Source organism: Carassius auratus, chromosome 8 (genome assembly GCF_003368295.1).
Source record: "Carassius auratus strain Wakin chromosome 8, ASM336829v1, whole genome shotgun sequence".
Lineage (NCBI taxonomy): Eukaryota > Metazoa > Chordata > Actinopteri > Cypriniformes > Cyprinidae > Carassius > Carassius auratus.
The window spans coordinates 17,899,942-17,922,704 of record NC_039250.1 but is presented as its reverse complement, the minus strand read 5'-3'; the positions used below and the strand labels follow the sequence as shown (position 1 = coordinate 17,922,704).

The 22,763-nt window shown below is 36.7% G+C and overlaps 1 protein-coding gene across 1 annotated transcript in view; it reads left to right on the top strand.

Annotated features, from left to right (window-relative positions):
* The first annotated feature begins 4,987 nt into the window (after positions 1-4,987).
* The window catches only part of LOC113107459 (calsenilin-like), a 47,962-nt gene continuing 30,186 nt past the window's right edge, over positions 4,988-22,763 (top strand). Inside the window, exon 1 of the mRNA XM_026269991.1 lies at positions 4,988-5,142. Coding sequence (XP_026125776.1) covers positions 5,137-5,142 — 6 coding nt within the window. The 5' untranslated portion in view covers positions 4,988-5,136. The remainder of the gene's footprint in view (positions 5,143-22,763) is intronic.

The following is a 22,763-nucleotide window of genomic DNA, read 5'->3' as shown; positions in this document are numbered from 1 at the left end:
ATGGTATTCGAATATGAACTTTTTAAATATTACACTGTATTTCCTATCTTTAAATATATTCTATCTGTACTTGCACCATGTTAGAGATTTGTATTTCATCAAACCAAGTGGTGTTACAAAATAAAATACACTTACATAATATCTAATAAGGGGAAATTAAGTGTTGGTGGACTTTTTTATTTCAAAGAAGTGTATAAACTAAACAATCTTTCCTGTCGGTTGCATACTAAGCATTCTAACACAGAAAATAACAGATCAGAAAGTCTAACTTTGAGGTTGCCTGACAAAGTCCTGAAAATGTTTATTTCAAATAGTTTTTTAAAGCCTAGGGCTTTCATTTTGAAAGATTTCTTTTTTGTTAAGATCAATAAAACATAAAAGAGTTGGATAAGGCTGATGGATGTAGCTTGAGGAATTACAGTCAAAAATCATCAGTAGAAGTCTATATGATGTTTAGATCATCCACTATGTGAAAACTGTAGGTCTGATCTGCTAGAAAAGATCAAGTAACCTGATTGAGTACAGACTGAAGCTCGTTGCTGAGCTTGGTGGATATAGCTCAGAAGTTTTAGACAGAATACTGATCCAATGTGAATGTCTGGAACAGAAGCAGTTTATATATATATATATATATATTTGAGCTTTTCTTGACGATTTTGGATAGGACAGTCAAATAGCGACTGGGAGAAAAGGGAACATGTTCAAGAATAGACCTCAAGTCAGGACTCTGTAGCTAAAAGTACTGCACAGTATGTCGGAGCTCTACCCACAAGGCCATGGCTCTGACAGGAAACAGTGTTTGCCTGTTTTCACTCACTAGCCATTTTATCAAAACTAACTTATCGTAGTATTGGCAAGAATATAGACTTCCTTTAACCTGAGGTTAATTGGCCTGCTCTAGATCACAATGGTGATAGGAGTTCTCTTGGGTTTACAGGTCAGCAGTTTCTGACATTCGGCATGAATTTTATCACTTGAATTCTCATGAAGTTACCACCATCTCTGCTTCCACTGCAATTTCCTTTATCTATAACAACATCATAATCCATCTAGACTCACCAAAACCACATGTAGCTGTAATCTTCTTTACAAGCACAGTGCAAAGCCTTTGTGGTTGTCTTTTACATTATAAACAGTACTTTACTTAAAACAGGAGTAAAAAACAACCTTGAGGAAAATGTCAAATTATGTTAATGGGAATGTACAAAGTCACAAAAATCTTCTTTTTATCAACCATTTTTATTTGATTTTTTTTTTAACCAGAAGGAACCTTTTTTGTATAAATAAAAGAATAAATACAACTTATAAACTTATTTAGTTATAATAATTAAATTAACTTTTTATTTAAATAAATTTTTTAAAGACTTTATTAAAAATCATGTTAATATAAAGACACTGTATAGTGCAGATATATAGGAATAGTACTTATACAGGTAAAATGTGTTACAAATACTCATTGATATCACAATATTTTGCTAGTATTATTTATGTTATGTTGATTTTGACCCAAGAAAAAAATATCTTAGATGATGTTATTGCATTGAATGAAGACAAATGTATTTATTTAGCTTACACCGTTTGTAACAGCTTCCCAGGTTTATGTTTGTTTGTTTGTTTGTTTTTTGACAATTTGGGTACTTGAGATTTTTTTTTTCACCTTATTACATTTGTGGCATTCCCAGTCTACAAGACATTTGCTTATGAATTTCTTGTTAGGTTACCAAATATATTATCAGTTATGGATTCAATGTTTTTTTTTTTTTTTTTTTTTATCAACTTGCTTTACTTCAATTAAAATAAAAAAAATATATTTTTTATTTTGGAACTACATGACCGTAGGCCTCATTGCTCTGAGCTTTTGCATCTCAATTTAAGGGTGAACATTGCCAAAATGATCGACAAACAATGCTTTGTGTTACTTGATTTTTCAAAACTACCACTTCAGCAATTTGAAGAACCTTTTTACACAGTGGAGGCCTTTCCTCTAATTCAGCTACTGAAAAATGATTGCCAACACAAATCTGGGATTTCTCGCATGCCTTTAAATCTTCAACATTTTAACAATGTTAGATCAAATGACCTTAGAATCAACATTCGGACTTTGCACATACTGACCTATTGTTTTGGTCAGATTCAACCAGAATATATTCTCTACATATGTATCATATTTTCAAGTGCACTACTTCTGTACAATATGTAGTGAGAAGTTATCATTAAAATGTAAATAAATATAACCAGTGCATAACACAGAGTTCAAAGTAATTAACTCAACTTCAGGAATTAATGGCATATCGTGCTCAACAGTAACATTTCATTTGCATAAAAATGTGTCACTTTAGTGCCAAAATGCATGTTTAACAAAAATGGGTGCACACTTTAGGGCATTATGTACTTACTTTCTTGATATTTGGAAATTTTAATATTGTTTTTTACCCTGAAGTGCACAGTCAGCAGGAAAGTCTCCCTGGAGCTTTACCAGTCTACTAACACCTGCACTGCTACTTCTACTTCCTTACACTCACACTTTCATTTGTCTTATTTGTCTGTTTATTTCGATGTGTGTTTGTTTGTGTGTGATGGAGACAGAGACAGAGAGAGGGAGAGGAAGAGTGATTAATTGGTGTAGAAGCCCCACAGTCTCTGCTGCAATTTGGCAAATGGTAATTACAATGTTCTGCTTTGAGATATCTATAAAGATGTTTTCAGTTGACTTGAAAAATTCCTGAATTTATTTCAAATATATGCTAAATAGAACTTGAAAAATGGCACAGGCTAAGGAAATATTTAAATGTTTAACTGTAATTATATTACATATTACATAATATTTATTATAAAATGTACTTTACGGGGTAAGAATATGCATTTTGTTAAAATTAATTTTGGGTAAATGAAATATATACACATATAAGACATTATAAAAGTATTAAGAAATACTGTACAGTACATGTATGTATATATAACAATGACAATAAATGCAATCTATATTTAGAGCTAGTTTTAACCTTCTGAACATATAATGACAACATTAAAACATATGTTGTCATGAATTATTGGTCATACCATTTTTTACAGTGTAGACTAATTCTCTCACAGATGCATTTTTCATTTATCTTTTTGTCTTTGCTATAATTCACAGTAAAAGCCAAAAGAGGGAACAGCAAAGTGTTTTACAAAATAGATGGCTCTTTAGCTATTTTGGCTGTTTCTGCTTAACGCTGTCTTGTGTCACTCTGAGCATTGTCTTCATGCAAGATGGATAGCATGTCTATCCGTCTAACCTACTGAGACTGCTGTTCCACCTGCAAACAAGAACTGACTGTAATGTTCTTCTGGTTCCTTGGCAGAGAGTACATGTGACATTATGGGTGGGGCGGAGGGGCTGACGGTGCATGTGATGTCCCAGAGAACAGAGAGTCCTTATAACATCATACACTGAAAAAAAGAATATATCAATTATTTTAAGGTATGTGGTTGCAAACTATTTATTTTAGCTACATTTAAATAAACAAATTTAGTTGAAAGTCAATGAATCATTTTTCAGTGTAGAGTGCTCATGAGGCTGACTGCAGATCCTCAGCCACAGTCATGTCTATCTAAGCGTCCAGACATGCTATTAGTGGAAACAGTGCAAATGGATTCACTGACTCGTTACTGCACAGAGGATTCTCCTTTTAATTATGGTTTAAGAAATGCCTCTGGTCTTTTTAGTCATTGGTCAATATGCAGCAGCTCCTAACAAAAGAACCGCATTGACTTTATTTGCAATTGCACCTTACTGCTTGGAGTAGTATTTCTGTTTGATATAGTATGTATACTATGTGCAGTATGCCTTATATATATATATATATATATATATATATATATATATATATATATATATATATATATATATATATATATATATGTACACAAGTTTAGCATTACTGTATATCACTTGCTCACCAATGGATACTCTGCAGCGAATGGGTGCCATCAGAATGAGAATCCACAAGTTGTGTGGGGTTGGCATCATTTTTATTTAAATCATCGATTCTGGACAAAATACTAAAAAAAAAAGTTATTATGTCTGAATCAAGAGAGAAATACACAGATCAAGCACCATTTAAAAGGGAAAGCAGTCACAACAGTTCTAAGCAAACATGTCAGTGGATTAGGTTGTGAAAGGGCAACAGGGGATGGACTTTACTAGAGGAACCATTATTCAGAAACTTATATTTTGATCAGATGTGATGGTTTAAAGTTAAAGCGGCTTAATCATTGATTTGTTTTCAACTGTGTCAACTGGACTCTCATTCTGACGGCACCCATTAACTACAGATGATCCATTGGTGAGCAAGTTATGTAATACTAAATTTCTACACATCTGTTCAATGAAGAAATAAATTCATCTACATCTGGGATGGCCTAAAGTGTGAGTAAATAATGAGCAAATTTTCATTTGAGTGAAACAAAAAAAAAAAGTCTTGTAACAAACATAGTAAAAAATAAGTGTCAACAGAACTCAATGTTGATTGTTTATTATGTCTTAATGTTACCCTGCAGTATTCCAAAATAGTACGTTTGAAAATAGAACAAAACACACACGTGCTGGATGCGCGTGTGTGTTTTGTTCTATTTTCAAACGTACTATTTTTTAACCAAAGCGACTTACATTGAAGATAAACATCTGTTCAGTTGGCATTCCCTGGGAATCGAACCCATGACCTAACCGTTTCTACCATGTGCTACTATTCGAGCTACAGCAACACTGTAGGTCGTTTTATTGTCACTTTTTGGTCTGAACGTGGACCTACAGTACTCAATTTGCATCCTAATCTTCCGTCGGAGGTTTAAATGTTTCCTTCTTATTAATCTGCCAATATAATAAATTACTTCAAATGTATGAAGCCATAGACACATTTCATCCAATCTGTCTGGGTGCTCAAACCACCCTCTTTAACTAAAACACACACACACACGGGCGCGCGCACAGGAAAAGAGAAGAGAAGAGAGAGGAGAGGAGAGAGAGAGAGAGAAGCTTGGGCATTCCCTCACATTCCACTTGACAGATCAGCGCGGTGAAGCTGCTGCTCCTGTAGTGAGTGGAAGAACGACATTTCTCCTCCGCGCTTGAGGAGGATTCATCACAAGAACACAATGCAGGTGAGGAATCGATCATACCTATATCCCCAACGGCTGTCTTTAAAACAATAAATAAATAAACTAACAATGTGGCATCAAGCGGCAAGTAGGAATAATATACGATATATTTAATTAATAAATAATATTTATATATATCATTTATAATATATATAAATCTGCTTGCATTTATAATATTTTTATTTTCCGATACGATCCCTTGCTGAGCTGATAGTTATATAATTCACTGGAACTGTAGCTCGCCTCGCGCGTCCCCAGAGCGCGTCAGGTCGCGGTGTCAGTCATCGCGTTCGTTTAAGTTGGATCGCAAATAATGTGTATTATTATATAGGCTTCAATTTATCATTATTCTATCGGTTATGATGACTGACTCTCCACCGCACTTGTAGACTTCTAATAGAGATGCTTCTCGCGTGCGCGCTTCAAAGCCGCTGAGTGCCCCTGCAATGTAGTCTAATTCTCACGGGTGAAAAATCTCTTCAGATGGAAATGACATGCTCTTTTAGTGAAGAGGGGAAAACACGGAGAGTTAGAGGAATGAAAAGTTGTGCAAAAACATACGACTGGGTCGACTGAGGTCGCGTAAATTTAGAGAGAATTGCGCGCAAGCCTCTATAGATAAGAGGCTTATTCCCAGATTTTATTTATTTTCCCCCTCGATTTCATGTCCTGTTGGTTTGGGGAATCTAAGCACACCGAATGTTTTGAGCGTTCTCCGAAACCGAAATCCAGTTTGTTTTTCTTTTAATGATTGGGATGATGTGCAGATTTTGCTTTGGACCTCAAGGATTATCTAATATGATGAACGGATGGCTTCATGCTGTTGACTCATGTTTGTGAGTCAGAGGGTTTCAAACTGATGAGTTCTGAACCTTGTGGTGTATGATGGCTTTTAGCTGTGAGAATCCTTCTCACTCAGAAAGGTTTGACATTTAAGAGGTACAATCATTTGTTTATGTCAGCTTTGAAATAATTGTGCAGATTAAATTTTGTTATACTCCAGGGAGCAGTCCAGTGCGCTTCCTGAGAGCTTTGATCTAACGTGTAAAAACTAGATTTGTCATTGTTTTCTGATGATAATGAGTAGTATGCTTTGTTTTGAGACAACTGATTTGTTTCTGAAGGGGGCAGAAATGGCAAAATAGTCATCGGGTAGTTTTCACTCATTTTCTAAATAAATTACTCTTACATTTTTTGTTTCTGTCTTGATTTCTTCAATACTTCAGACTTGAGATAGTCCACCCAAAAATAACAATTATTAGATTAGATTGTCCCAAATCAACCAGGGGGAAGTTGTGGCCTAGTGGTTAGAGAGTTTGGTTCCTAACCCTAGGGTTGTGGGTTTGAGTCTCGGGCCAACAATACCACGACTGAGGTGCTCTTGAGCAAGGCACCGAACCCCCAACTGCTCCCTGGGTGCTGCTGCATAAATGGCTGCCCACTGCTCCGTGTGTGTGTGTGTGTGCACTTTGGATGGGTTAAATGTAGAGCACAAATTCTGAGTATGGGTCACCATACTTGGCACCTCACTTTCACCATTATGACTTTATTTCTTCTTTTGCAGTCCCATTTGTAGACATTTAAGTGGTGAAGGTCTTCAAAATCTAGGTTGTAAATTTCTCTTTGGTAAAAACTGCATTCTGACATTGACTTCTCCCAATGTTGGTGCACACTCAGATGATGCCACTCTGGGCAACCGCCTGCCTAAAAACAACCCTCATAAAAAATGCTCATATTAATATTGTTTTCTTGTTTCTAGTTAAAATGTCCAAAAAAATGCATTTAATGCTAGCCTCCAGGGTGAAAAACTAAATTAAGTCTTTTTTGCTTTATATAGGTACAATTATCTGCCAGTGGGGTAAGTAAAATGCTCTTGTTTTAAGATTTTACTTACCCCACTGGCAAATAATTTAACTTGTTTTAATTAACATGCAGACACAGAGAGAGAGAGAGAGAGAGAGAGATGTGGTTTTGAAGAATGTTCATGATGCTGTTTTAAATACAACAAAATCATATAATGCGCAGAAATTATGAAATTGCCAAATGCAGTAATTACCAACCCTGGAACAGAGAGAATAGCTTCAGTTTTAACTGATTTGATTTAAACAGTTTGTTTTCTCTGAATTATAACAGTTGTCAAAACTCATCTATCACAGCACAGATCATAATCTAAAACAGGGATTTTTAAACTGGGGCCCAGGGTCCCTCATGGGGCCACAATTAGTGTTAAGGTATTTATGGAACATTTTGGACAGGGTTGGGGTGGAGTTAACAAATATATCTAAATAAATAAAAGTAATACAAATAATATTGTAATACAATATTATGTAATATAATAGAAACTAAATATTTGACACATTTTTTTTCATAAATATAATTTTTCACTGTATAAACTCCAGAATGGGGTTCCTCACATTTGGGTTTCAGTGTCATCTAAATGACTGAAAACCCCTGGTCTGACAGACATCATTTTCAACCGCGCTGCTCTCTAATCTTTCTTGCGGTTGCATATGTTCAGACTTGCTGGCTTAACGGCAGTTTGACATAATGACAGAAACTACTGTGACACCAATTCAGAATATTTTCATTTTTTATGTGAACTGTCATTTGCTTAAAAATATGACATTGGGCTTTGTGAGAGAGGGATTCTTCAGATTGTTTCTGCTCTATAAAGACTTTTAATTTTAATATCGATAATCAAAACATCTTTCATCTGTGTCCATAGATGTCATCAAATTGTATGTCAGGGCCATGTTGCCCTCAGTTACTGGCACATAGAAACCAAACCCCATTCTTCAGCCATTCACACCAAATCAATTAGTATAGATTAGGTTCTTTCATTAAGGGCAATTCAATGTCCCCTCACACACACAACTGCACAGAGGCCTGGTCTCAATAGGGTCCAGGTGAGTGAGAAGCTGAATAATAAATAATTTGGGGTGGTGTGTAATCCATACTACTGCTGAAGTGAAAGGGGAAGGAAATGCCTGGAAAGGGGAACAGAACAGAGCCGCTGTGAACCGGAGTTGGCGCTATCGACACCGGCAGGGCTCATTTATCCTCTGATGAACATGATTGAAAGTGTTCGGTGTCAGGTCAGTGCTTTCCCCTCTGTTTACAAGCGAGCACATGTGTCATGAGCTAGCAACAGTGAATAAGATTGCTTCGGTGCTGTTTGAGGAACATGAAGCTTTCGAGCCACGTTGTAGTCCTTTGATTAAACTGAAAGAGAACTTTCTTTTGGCCTGCTTCACTTGTAACTGAATTGGCTGGCTGCAGTGTGCTGTCTGGACTCGCTTCTCTGAGTTTTAATCAGTCTGTGGGTCTGAATTTTAAGTCAGTGTAAGCTTAGAACCTGGAACAGTGATACATGCCACCCTGGATTAAAAAAGAAACATAAACTGGAAGAATGTAGATGGAATACTAAACTTAGTATCAGCGAGTGCAGTATAGGCCAGAGGGCCCCGTGAATTAATGTTGAAGTTTTCAGTGTATGAGCAGTGAGATACAGTAAAGATGCAACAATCTGTTACTTGATATTAATGATGATATTATAGGGCTATTTTACACACAGAACATGCACATGGCAAATAAACACTGTAGATGCTCAATAATTGAACAAATTAATATTACAACCACATTATAAAATGCTTCTTTCCTAGCCCAGATGGTGGCACAGAAATGGCACAAGGCCTGGAGATGTATGATATAAGATTCATCAGCCATGAGTCACTAATTATGATAAATATGCTACTGTACTCAGATCAAACAAATAAAAATGTGTTGTGTTTTCACGTTAAAGCAAAATCTCCTTCATCTGTTGTCTTTTAATGTAGAAGGATCGACCTGCCGGCTGTTAGAAGTAGATGAGAAATGGTGCGTGTTCTAAATTGACTCTAACCTGTCCCTGTAGACCCATTATCAACAGACCTGCGCGTACAGCTGGGCAAAGACAGCATGCCAAAAGCATTATTGAAACAGGTTTTTTAAAAGTGTACCATTCAATAAACAGTGTTCCTCAGAGAGGCACCATTTGCTTTGCATCAAATATGCATAGAGTTCAAACCAATAAACATATTTTGTTTCATGCATGTTTATGTAGATTCTTAATGCATGTAAATATGTATATATTTCCACACACACACACACACATACACATATATATATATATATATATATATATATATATATATATATATAGACACATATAATCCTCAGGCAAAAACATTTACAGTCCAAAAGAATGCAATTTCCCTCCACCTACAATCACTGCCAGACCTGAGACTCAAACACACACACTTTGGGTTACAAGTCCTCTTCTCTAACCATTATGCATGACTGCCCTATATGAACAAATTTTTATTTTTGGGTGAACTATCTCTTTATGTGAGTCTTATGATGGCAAATGTAATCTATATGTAAAACTACGAAAAACAACTCTATACAGTATATAATTAATTATCCAACAATATCCAATATGATAAATAAATAAATAATCTACTTAAGTCCATTTAGTACTGATATATTGTGGCTCTCTAAAGACATTGAAGTGAAAATGCTGGAGGACTTATGCATGCACAAATGGATGAAATCGCTTGGAGCCATTTGTGCATACAAACAAGGTACACTGCCCAGAACAATTGCTTTCACTGCCCCCAACTGTTCCCTGCAGCGACACACACTCATTCACACGCTCACACATACACTGTAATAAATAGATATGCTCCCCTAGAAGACCTGCATTCCTACCCAGACATGCATATGGAGCTGCCATCCACCCACTCACAGATGCACCAGCTCCATAAAGCACAGAAAAGCATGCGCTTTCTCTTTTTCCTCACTTCGCCGCCACAGAGACACGCAGCCACAAATAGCATCCCAGCACCTTCACGCACCAAAGCTACACAACTCCCCTCCTGCTGACTAATAAGGGTTACTGTAGACATGCTCGTCCACTATTACATGAGCGGAGGAACGTCAAGATGGATCCTCTCTGAAAAGGGCATTACTCCCTTTGTGTGGAATCACGGACGAGGCATTTCTCCGGAGGCAGGGGCACGCAGATGCATCCGAACGTTTCATGAAAGAGGAGAGGAAGCTTTGAAATCAATCCCTTTTCTGTCCCTTCGTCCCCATCTGTGTGTCTCTAAATCTTCACCTTGGGAACAGCAAAGTCTGTTTTCTCTGTTTTCCGTCCAACTTTTCAATCAATCTCTCATTTAGGCCGACAAAACAATGCCAGACATCTCTCAATCCAGTCAATCGGCGATCAATTAGGATAAGGTCTTCTGAGATTCCAAGTCCACCATCAGGATTTAGAGGCTTTCCGTGTCAATTAATTTGGTCTAATCCTGAAGGACGGAGACGGATTGAAATAAACTTGTGCTATATAACAGAGCGGATGTTTCGTAAGGGGATTTTACAGGTTGCTAAAACCATTCGGAATCCAAAATGCCACCATTGTTTTTTTCTGGGAAACTGATTCTACTTATAAGTGCTTTTCCCTTGAAGATTTGACTATTAAATGTTTAATCTCAGAAAGGAGATTTTGTGCTTTAATTTTTATATACATTATAGGGTTTGGGTGGTCCTGAGCTGGGACGATTGATGGAGCAGCATGCTTGTGGTAGATCAGAGGGATTATATAAGAGACTGGATGTAACACGGCAAAACTCACATTCTGCATTTGATATTTAGAGAAACACTGTGTCACTCTTATGTGGTAACAGATCCTGGGTACAGAGAGAACAGAGAGTCAGAGAAAGGAACCGGGGAAATTGTGTGCAGAAAAAGAGATAGGGAGGTTGTTTTTAGGAAAAACAATACAGAAACGAGTGAAGAGGAGCAAGGAGGGTAAGATGAAGAGATATGATATCTGGCATCAGGCGTGGGAGGACAGGAAGTGAGTCTAGGAAGGGAGAGATTGACAGCAAAAGATATTGAGTGGGAAAGGCAGATGGAGTTGGAGCAGGTATCAGGAGGAATAAAGGAGAGGGAAATAGATCGCGGAAGATGGAAAGATTATGTGTTACTTTCAGCTTTATTTTGTGAGTGTGAGTTCATCTCTGCACAAAGAAGATGAGCGTAGTGTATCATTTACAGTACAGAGACTGATGGCAGGGATCGCGGAGCAGCAGGTGTGTGTGAGCTGATTGCGGGATCTTTCTCTTTGTCTCTCTGTCTCAGGGGAGAATGTGCACAGGGTGGTCTCAGCTAAAAATAAACTCCTACATGTCTGTGGGACTCATTCTGGAGCTTGAGGGCCCATCATTTAGAGCTGCAACAAGTCAGGACTAGATGCCAATCAAAGTGACTAGTAATAGACTGATTTATGAGGCAGGCTACTTTTTAGCTCATTTGAAGAAAAACTTGGCTGATACTCATGCCAGCTCGAGCCGTTTAACACTAATCCACAATACCTGGAAATATTTTTTTTTTAGACAACCAATAAACAAACTTAAGCAACTGAATAAATGTAATAGGTCTGCAAATAGATTCATTAAATCAATATCAATAATTTGCGATTTGTTGTTCAAATGCAAATTTTTTGAGTTTCAGTAATATTAAAATTCTTAATTTAATTATAGTCAATATTGCTGATATTTAGTCCAACAGCACTGAGACTTTTTATTTTTTTGTGAATCTTTGAGCAAGATACATTGTTATGCCAATAGGTGGCAACATGTCAGTAAAGTGATTCAAAAATGCTCAATCATAAAAAATTCAAAAATGAAACCGATATATCACGAGTCATTTAATCATTCACTTAACCAATTCTTTCAAAAATGCTGAATCTTTCAGAAACGAAACAAGTTCTATGAATGAGTAATTGAATCATTCACTCAAGTGATTTGTTCAAAAGCTTGAAATCATTTGGACAGTAATACCTTCTGATTGCTGGGATACATGCTGTGAATGTTTGCAACTATTTCTGTTTTTGGGGTAAGGCAATATTATGTCTAAAATGTAAGCTACCCAATATTAACTTATTGTTTTTGAGCCTTACTTAAAATGAAACCACACTGGCATGTTGGTCTGAATATTAGCTTGTTATCTTGCTTGTTTGGTGTCGCGTACATACAGGCAGTGAGATTAAAAATCTCATATTGAGGATTGATAACCAGTCCGTATGTGGTTTTATCCCTTGATCACTTGAATTCTTAAAAATTGTTAGCAAGCTCTTATATAACAGTTGGAGTAATAGTTTGTTGTTGTTTAGTTAGTTGAGCATGTTTATGTGGAGGGTGGTGAATATCTCATGCGTGATCTGAAGAAGCACTTACTGTACATCACAGAGCCCTTGACTTGTACTGAATAATTGATTCATCTAGCAGCATCCCTTCCTCACTTTTCTCTCTCTCTCACTCCTTTTTAGTGTTTAAGGTGGAAGTCATAACAGTCCTTTGAAAGACTGAAGCCTTTAGGCTTGTCTTGAGTCGAAGGGGCTGTGGTGCGTTAAGGCGGAACATAAAAGCCGACCTTATATTACAAGATACAGCACTATGACTTATAAAGCCTGGCAGAGTAGAGCTATCTTTTGTTATCTCCCCACTCTGCTATTCTTTGCCCTCCTCTGTCCATCATTAGGTTTTTTGTATTACAAATACAAAAAAAAACAAAGTCACTTGGTTACTCAAGGGCTAGAGTTTCCTCTCAAGGACATGTTTGATGGAAGGAGATTGTCGTGACCATTAATTCCACATGCTCAAGCATCAGGTTCACCACGCATGATAACATTTGAGCTTACATTTTACTGTAATGTCATCTGAAAGGCAACAGTGACCACCCACTTATTCATCCAGACATAATATAGTACTGCTAAAGTAAGGATCTATTCACATGAAACACGTTGTGCAATCCACTGTGCTACTTTTCCATTGTGTACAATACATAGACTAGACAGATGTGTTTGGCCATTAAGCTCTCGACTTTTTCTATGTCTATGCACAAGACACGACGTCCTAAAAATACAATGGTTCCGTTAAAAGAAGTTCACCTTTAAGAAGACTCTAGACCTCAAGCTTTTTTTTTTTTTTTTTTTTTTTTTTTAGTTCCCTGTTTCTCATGTTTGTGTTCCAGTGCTCTGATTTTATTGGTAAACTTGTGTTGGACGGTTGAACTTGCATCTTGCGTCTTATGCTCATTCTCACAGGTTTCTGAAAATGCAGCACTCCGGATAAAATAAGTTCAATGCACCTCTATACCTTTTGGGAAGTTTTTCTGTTTCCCTGCCCTGTTATTCATTTAGGTTTCTATGTGACTTGTGCTAGATGGATGTGTTTGACCATTGTGCTCATGTCTTGTGGCATTTTGCCGTGTTGTGTGCATGAGCACAATGTTTTTAGAAGACTGTGTCAAGTTAAAAGTTAAAGCATCTCTAGTCCTTGCTTTTTTCACGTGACTACCCAGTGTCTCGCATTTTGTGTACCCACTGCAGAGGTTTTCCCACTGTTTTGCTATGTAAACATAAATGCTAAATAGACGTCTTTTGCATTGTCTTGCATATGACACTGTTCTAAAAATGCATCACTCAAGTTGAAAGAAATTCAGCTTCTCTAAACCTTGTGTTTTTGACTATTTCAGTGTAAGAACATAAGGAAACTCAGGTCCTACGAACTATAAAGTTATAGGAGTGACACTACATTTAAATTTAGAAAAGAAAGATACACATAAAGACATCATAAACAACTAGTTGTTCAGTTTGAATCCATACACACTGCATATCATTTTGTAAAGGCGGTTTTCAAAGCCTGAATTGTTTTGGCAGTTAATCCACCTTGAACAATGCGGTTGTCACTCCTGTAAATTACTCAACTGTGTGTATAGAACAAGATTAAGCTCTAAAAGGTCAGATGACAACCGAATACAGCTGCAGTGTGTACATGGTCACACAGTGCTTCATAGTTGTGGGTGGGTGTTTCCATGGTAACAGCGACCTGTCTGATTGATGAGAGCTCTTCAGAACTATGGGAAATGTAGTTTTTCCACTAGGAAATTGGATATTAAATGTGGTGAAAAAAAAAGGAATCATGGTTTGTATTATAGGTCAATCAATTTCTCTTTGTAGAAAACGAATGAATGTAGATTTAAACTTTTGCTTTCGTAACGGTACCATTTCCTTCTATACAACAATGTCGGATCAAGGAACGCTTATGATACAAATGTAGTAATTGATTATATCATCAGAGAAAGGAAAAGGAAACATCTTGCATGCTCTTAGACTTAACTGTCGTTCTGCTCATGGAAGCAGACTCAAGAGCAGAGAACATTATGCATGTTTGATGGTGTTTTAATGGAGCACACGGTCTTCTCCAGTGGGTCGTCCTTCCCAGCACATATGTGGCTCCACTCTCATTAATTATGTAGATTGACCCAGCATTTAATCTATATGTGGTCAATACTAAGCACTGGTTACAACAGAAGGTTAAAGAAAACTGTCTTAGGTTTTAGCTCAGAATAGCGTACTACTTTTACTATTTTTGCAGTGTGCACAGTATGCTAATGTTTTGTGTGCTAACAATACCCTAAAGACCTTATACATATGCAAAAATGTGCAGTAAATAACAGTAGTTGACAATGTCATTCGCTCGACTTCACCTTCCATTTTCAGTGTAACTGAATCAGAATTATCAACCATGCATTCATAATGCATTCACATACTATTTATTTATATATTTTTTTAGAAGTAGTAGGCTGTACTGTATATACTGCACAATATTCAGTTCCCGTATTCTAAACATACAGTTTGTGGTGGAGTGCATCTTTTGGTTTTACTAAAAGATTTGCCTCCAAGGTATTCCCTGGGAATCAAACCCTTGGCCTTGGTGTTGCCAGAGCCATGCTTTACTGTCTGAGCTACAGAAACAGTGTTTTTAAATGTGTCTGTGTATTTGTGTGTGGGATTCTGAGGTTCTTTAGTTCATGTTTTTTAATGGTGACTCTGTACCTGATCTAATGCAGGAATCTTCCCTTTCCTCTGAATAAAAGGGTCTCCCTCGGGCTTTAATTATACGGTCGTGCCTATGTCTGCTTCCCTGGCATTAAATGCTAAACAAGGACATGTTTTGTGTTTTTGTAAATATGTTGAATGAAAGAGTGATTGGAATGTGTGTGCAGTTGTTGAGTAAAAGTATAAAGGATGAAATGAGAAAATGAGATGAGGTGTACAACTTGCAGCCATGTTGGTAGGTTGTTGTGGGTGGTTTCCAGCCAGTGCTATTAATGTTGTTTTGTTTATGAACGAATTAGAGCTCTTGAATGAATCTATTAAGAGAATGTTTTTGTTCACGCCCATGCACTGACTCATGTTTTTGGTTCATTGTAGTGAGAGCAAACAGCATTTGAGTGCAAAAGAGCATTTCATTGAACAAATGCTGCCAAATAAGGTAAAATATCAAAATATGCCACCATTACTCAACAACTTGCTGTTGATATTTTTCATGAACTGAAATGATGTCAATCAAGAACAAGCTAAATTGAGTTTCCAAAAAGAACCTTCTTCTTATTAGTGCGAAGAATACTTTATAATCTAAAGAATATTTATGACTATGAAGAACCTTTTGTCCAATGAAAAGTTTTCCATAGCTGTTAAAGGTTCTTTACTCAACCATTAAGGTGGTGCTTAAGGATTAGTTTACTACCAGAATTAGAAATTCAGCCACATGTCTTCTAAGATGTTGATGTCTCTTTTTCTTAAATCAAAAAGTAATTAAAGTTTTGGAGGAAAACATTGCAGGATTTTTCTCCATGTACTGGACTAAATAGCACCCAACTGGTTGAAGGTCCAAACTGCAGTTTCAGTGCATCTTCAAAGGGCTCTACATGATCCCAGTTGAAGAATAATTATCTTATCTTATATACTTCTATACTTTTTAATTTAGACTTAATTCTCATCTTGCACTAGCTCTGGGATGTGCATCCACAACTTTACACATTGTGCAATAGCGTTGGAAAAGTCATCCTAGATTACTTTATTGTTATTTCAGTTCAAAAAGTTAGTGAACTTCATACGAATGTTCAAATAAAAAATGTATTTGTTTTGAATTCATGATTTGCTTGTTTAATGTGTTTTTATAATGCTTACATTTTAAGTTTTGTTTTATTGTATGGTGTCCTTGAGTGTCTTGAAAATAAAAGGTATTATTATTATTATTATTATCTCATGTTCTCCTCTAACTTCAAAATTGTCTGACATTGTTGTTTAACTTTTTTAAAAAGGTGTTTGCCTTTCTTTGCACATTTATTTTGCAAACTCTTTGTGTACTTCCGTCTATGTCACACGTTTCCTTTTCATCGTGCAAAGTCAAGCTACTGCAAGATGAGCATTTGTGGTTAAAAAGTATATAGAATTATTATTATTAATTTTTTTAATAGCCAATCATATTCCTCGGCTGGGATCATGTAGAGCCCTCTGAAGCTACACTGAAACTGCAATTTAGACCTTCAACCCATTAGCCGCCATTGAATCCACTATATAGAGAAAAAGCCTGGAATGTTTTCCCCAAAAACCTTAATCTCTTGTCACCTGAAGAAGGAAAGACATCTTGGATGACATGAGGTGAGCTGACCATCAGGACGTTTTTATTCTTGAAGTTAACTAATCCTTTAAAAACTCCTTTATCTAGTCTTTGAAATATATGAGATTGTGCTCTGAGTAATGCCGTGTGTGTTGCTGTGGTCACTTGGATGTTGGTAGGTTGTTGCTAATTAGGTAAATCAAAAATGCCTGTATGATTTTTTTTCTTCTCATTTTGGTTTCCCTTTTTTTTTTTACACAAGAGGTAAGAATTAACAAATAGAAAGAAGATGAATTTTCTCAAATAAGGGCACAATATAGTAAAGTGCATAGTGAACTTAACACATTGCCTTTTTGTTTGCTTTAGTCTGCATTAAATTAGCTTTTGATGCATTTGTGAATTTATTTTATTCCTTCACCTGTGTCATTTAATCTTTCCACTCACTGTTGCTCTTACTTTCTCATTCCTCTCTTTTTCTCCCTCTACTTTCCTTTTTTCACTATGTATTTTTCTTTCTCTCCATCCCCGATGAAATGCACAGAAATATCTATGCAAATTTCTCCCCTTCCAAAATGGTCTTATATTATCTCTGTATTGTTCAATAATCCTCCATTCTCTTCCTCATTTCCCCTTCATCTGTTTTCTTCACTCCTCCGCTCTGTCTTCCCTTTCTTTTATAGTTTTTTTTCTGTGCTCATTATGCTTATTGGCGTCTATGTATCTAAAATCCAGTGGTGGATTTCTTCCCCTTACAGTATGTTATACTCTCTATCTGTTCTGCTGCTCCTCTCTCTCTTTCTCTCACTCTATCTCTCCTTTTCTATTTATATCTCAGCATGGTGGGAGTGTTTGGTCAGAACGTTTACACTACTCTGTTTGCCTCCCCACTAAAAAAATGTATCCTCCTCTCCTGCTTCCTTCATCTCGTCCTTCTGTAGCAATGGGGCATGTTCTGAAATCCGTCAGTTTCAGGTGGTCGACGGCACCCACAAATGCTGCTAGATCAATAAATAATTCGGTGTGGTATTAAAGTGTGCATGTGGTTGTGTCTAAGCATGTACCCATACACATGCCTGTGCTTCACAGTGAGTGTGAACTGAATAGTGTGTGTGTGTGTGTGTGTGTGTGTGTGTGTGTGTGTGCGTGGGGAGATGAAGAGCAAGGCAGACAGTGTTGGGTCAATTAGAGGGATCGAGAGAGATTATCATTGGAAAGTAGTATTACGATTATCCCACGGCTGAGGCATCATGGGAAGGTTTGGGAAAAAATGAACTGAGCGGATAGAGCTACTAAAAGCTCTGAATGGCCCACACATTTTTATTATGTGTTCGCTTCTCTTGACAATTTGTCTCCTGTCAAATTTAAATGAGCTTTATTTGCATGACTGTGTGGTTGCAAAATGTTGCAAAAGCATAATAATAACCATTACAAGGCACTGACCGGGCGGCTTTTCAGTATTCAGAAATATATTCAGTAATTTTAATGCACACTATTTTTTGAATAATTAGGTTTCCCAAAGCCTGCCGTCAGAATTTTTTATTTATTTGTTTATTTATTTTTTTTGATCCTATGAGAGATTCATTTCCATGAATCAATCAGACTCAAAGCTTTAATATTTTTGCCTCATCACAGTCTTAGGGCCCTATTTTAACGATCTGAAACGCAAGTGTCAAAGCGCGAAGCGCAAGTAAGTTTGTGGGCGGGTCTCGGCGCTGTTGCTATTTTCCCGGCGGGATAAATGGCTCTTGCGCCCAGCGCAAATCTAAAATGGGTTGGTCTGAAGTAGCTTCATTATTCATAGGTGTGGTTTGGGCATAACCTGAAATAAACCAATCAGAGCGTCATCCAACATTTCCTTTAAAAGCAGGTGCGCAAGTTCCATTATGGATTGCTATTATTATGGCGTATTTACCAGGCGCACGCCAGGAGCGGTTCACAGCCGAGGAGACTGATGTTCTTGTAAGAGCAGTGAAAGACAGAGAAGTTGTGTTGTATGGGGATGGGAGAAACCCACCCAAAATAGCGTCATGATTTCCATCATCTCATGTGTTAATATTTTTTTAGTGTAATAATTTATGATTTGCAAAAATAACTGTTGCATCTGTGTAGATTACATGAGCAAAGTGTATGCGCGTTGTGCACGCTATACATTATGGTCAAGCATGCGCCCTTAAAATAGCATAATGAACAACGCGCAACGCGCCACTGACTTTAGACTAGTTTTTTTCTGGTCAGTGGCGCAGTTGTTTAATGGAACAGCAGAATAGCACCAGGGATTGTTTGCGCCGGAAAACACGCCTCCTTTTTTGAGCTGAACCGCCCAGGGAGCGCAAGTTCATTCACTAGTTTAGCCACGTGCTTCTGTGGAGGGAAAAGCGCGCTTTGCGCGGGTGCAAAATAGGAATGACACATGCGTCGGTGTACAAAGTCAATTGCGCTGGGTGCAAGATAGGGCCCTTAAAGTGTTTCTTTAAATTTTTTAGTAAATATTAATATTGTTTATATAAATATTGCTGTTCATTTATTGAAATTTTAGTGAATCTAAAATGAAACTATCTAACTTTCATCCTTCTTTTCATGGTCAGAAACTATTAAAATTGTTTTGCTTTTACTACCTTTAAATGTTTGATTCCTAGACACTTATAGACATAGAAAAAAAGCACGTGTGTGTATGCGTGTGTTTATAATGTAAAAAAATATTTTTTCTTTATAAATAATGGTTTTTTTTTTACTTTGTTATTCATCAAAGAAATCCGAAGAGTGTTTTAAACAATGATAATAAGTTAATGTCTTGAGCTGTAAATCAGCATATTTGAATAATTTCTGAATAATCATGTGACACTGAAGACTGGATCAGTGATGCTGAAAATTGCGCTTTACCATCACAGGAATATATTATGCCTTTATAAGAGTTAAATTGTAATATTATTCACCAAAATGACAGTTTTTACTGTTTTGATCTGAATGAGGAATTTTACTTACCCCAAACATTCTGTAAATACTGATATTGAGGAATTTGGGTTATTTCAACAAGCTCTAGTGTGCAACGTTGCAAAAGAAAGAACATATTTTAAAAAGTTGGCACGTTTGTATGTTGTCTGTTAGATTGGCTTTCTCACCAGAAGGGAAAGGTCTGAATAGTATTATGCTTTAATTCAGCAGAACAAATATGATGCCAATGTTTCTCTTTATTCTAATTTAAAGTCGTTCTAATACCTAATTTGCCATTTCTATCAGTAACCCAGTCATTAATCCCGACGACAGTTTTAATGTGGCAAGAGCAGCGGCTCTTCCATTTTTAATTTAGCCGATTACGCTCTCTGTCAGGATTGAACAGCCCCTCTTTTCCAGCGTCTCACCACAGCAGCTGACTGATGTGTCATTTTCTTTGACAGTCTCTCTCTCACCTGGTATTTAGCTCAGCTTTATCTCTATAAGAGCCCTCTCAGGATGATGACGGCCTTCTTTGTGAGTTTATGAAGAGCGAGGCAGCTCTCCAACATCTACCTGCCATGCTCTTGTGTGTGCATGTGAAGAGGCTTTTGTCTTACCATTTCCTGCTCTCTTGCTCTCTGCCGATCTTTTATTGATGGGGTTTTTATATAGTTAGAGTCTGAATAATTGAGTGCCGAAAGAAGAATGAGCGGCGCGCTACTGTGCAGGAACGAGGTGAAGTACAGTATGTGTCGGGGCATTCCTTTAGTAAACAAGACCCGTGCTGGTTTTTAAAGCGTGATGGTGACAGCTGTTTCATCATGAGGTAATCACTAGAGGCTGGGGTTAAACTGGACTGGAATAATCCGGAACCACTTCCACCACCAAATTACATTTATGGTCATTTTATTTATCCATTCCATACATGTGTTTGTTCCAGTCCAGGTTTTGTTGGTTTCAATACAGGTGATCCTGCAATGAGCTGAAATAACTCACAGGGGCTTTGAAATGCCACATTTTCCCATTCATTTGTTCAGATGTCCGTATTTCTTCTCACTTGCTTTCTTTCATCACCTATCAAAGGTCACCTGGGAATTAAACAGTGTGTTCGGTATTACATAACCCAATTGCAGGCCCTTCCGGTCACTATTCTGCCGTGAGAATTGTTCTTTGGTGGAGAATGCAAGTGGTGCATATTGCTGTATAATTCAGTTTACTCTGCTATTATGTAAAATGTGACCATCCTCAAAAGTTTAGGGTTCGTAAGACTTTTTAATGATTTTCTATGTCTCTTTCTATGTGCTCCCAAAGGCTGCATTTATTTGTTCAAAAAACAGTAAAGCTGTAAAATATTCTTGAAATTAAGAGTGATAGTTTTCTATTGTAAAGTATGCAATTTATTCCTTTGATAGCAAATTTCATTCAGTGTCACATGATCCTGTCAGAAATTATATATGATGATTTGCTTATAATTGATTAATTTCAATGTTATAGTTATTTTACCTATACAAAATATTTATTTATATTGCAGACTGATATTTCTTATTATGTTAATGTATTTTTGTGATCATAACTGGTTTACTGTATTCTTCAGCTTCTACTTATATACAGTAGCAGCTAATGAATCAGATTTCTTGCACATTCACAGAAAATAGCTTACTGCTGCAGAACAGTGTGATAATGGTTATGTATTGTATGCATTGTTCAGAGCCGGCGGTACTGAGGGCCCACAATTTTATCTACCATGAGAGAGTCCTTGAGAGAACATTACCTTTGAGTCGTGACAGATAAGGGGACGTCCTACAGGGGCTACTTCCCTTTGCTGCCTGATCACAGTTACAGTATTGCAACAAGATACTACAGAGTGATGCTGATTGATCTTACAGTTTTAAATACTTAGAATTTAGTTTGACGGTAATTTGTTTTTTAAATGTATTTAATGCAGTTCTCATTCAGCGTTATTTCTCTTAAAGGGATAGTTCACCCAAAACTGAAAATTGCCCCAAGATTTACTCACCCTCAAGCCATCCTAGGTGGATACGACTTTTTTCTTTCAGATGAAATTAATCAAAGTTATACAAAAAAAAATGTCCTGGCTCTTCCAAGCTTTATAGTGGAAGTGAATCGGGGTTGAGATTTTGAAGCAAAATAAAGTGCATCCATCCATCATAAAAAGTACTCCACACAGCTCCTGGTGTTTAATAAAGGCCTTCTGAAGTGAATCAATGCATTTGTGTAAATAATATATTTCTAAAACATAATCTCTAGTGGCAAACAGTGGAACTCAGTGGATCTCAGTGGAACTGAGTGGCCAAATATGACAAAAAAATCAGCAATGCATTTGTTCCTCTCAACTTTGCAAAAAACATCAATAAGAGTGAGCAGCGCCTACAGAGTGAGTTCACACTCACTTCATTAAAGCAATGAGTCGCTCTTAATAACAGCATAAGACATCTTCACACAGCACCCACAACATGAGAGAAAACAATGTTAGTTTTTTTTTTTTAAACAAGACATAAGGCAGTTTCTTCAACAGTGGAAATGTCAGCGAGTGTTGAGAGTATGTGATTAATAGTTAAGATCTGTTGCAACCGTGATTTAACATTCTCCCTGTATTGTTGTGTGTGATTAATTTCTGAATGTCCAATCCTAGATAAACAAGTAACAACAGTGTGCAGATAATGGTCGGCTTGAAAGCCATTTGTTAACCTTATCGTTCAGTAGAAATCTATTTTGCACTCAAGCATGTTTTGGGACTGTCACAAGATATTTCTTCTGGAAATGTAATCATAGTGTTCACCACTACCATGTGAACCAATAATACGCTTTATGAAATCGCTGTTCAAAGCAATACTGATATGGCTTCAGAAACAACTGGTTTTCATTACTTGTTGAGATGCTGAAATGAATCTTGGTTGGAGTTAGTATTAATCGAAAAATGAAATGGAGGAATGTTGTGAAAGAAGGAGACATAAATCAAACTATAGTGTAACTATACATTCTGCCAAAATACCATAGTTAGTAGTGCATTTATTGTTACTATTTATTCTATAAAAATAAATTAATTAATTAATTAAAATGAAATCAACTGTCCAACTTTATGATGATTGTTGCCAAGTGACCAGTTTTATTGTGATAATAACAGGTATTTTTGGTAGGAATTATGATTGGTAT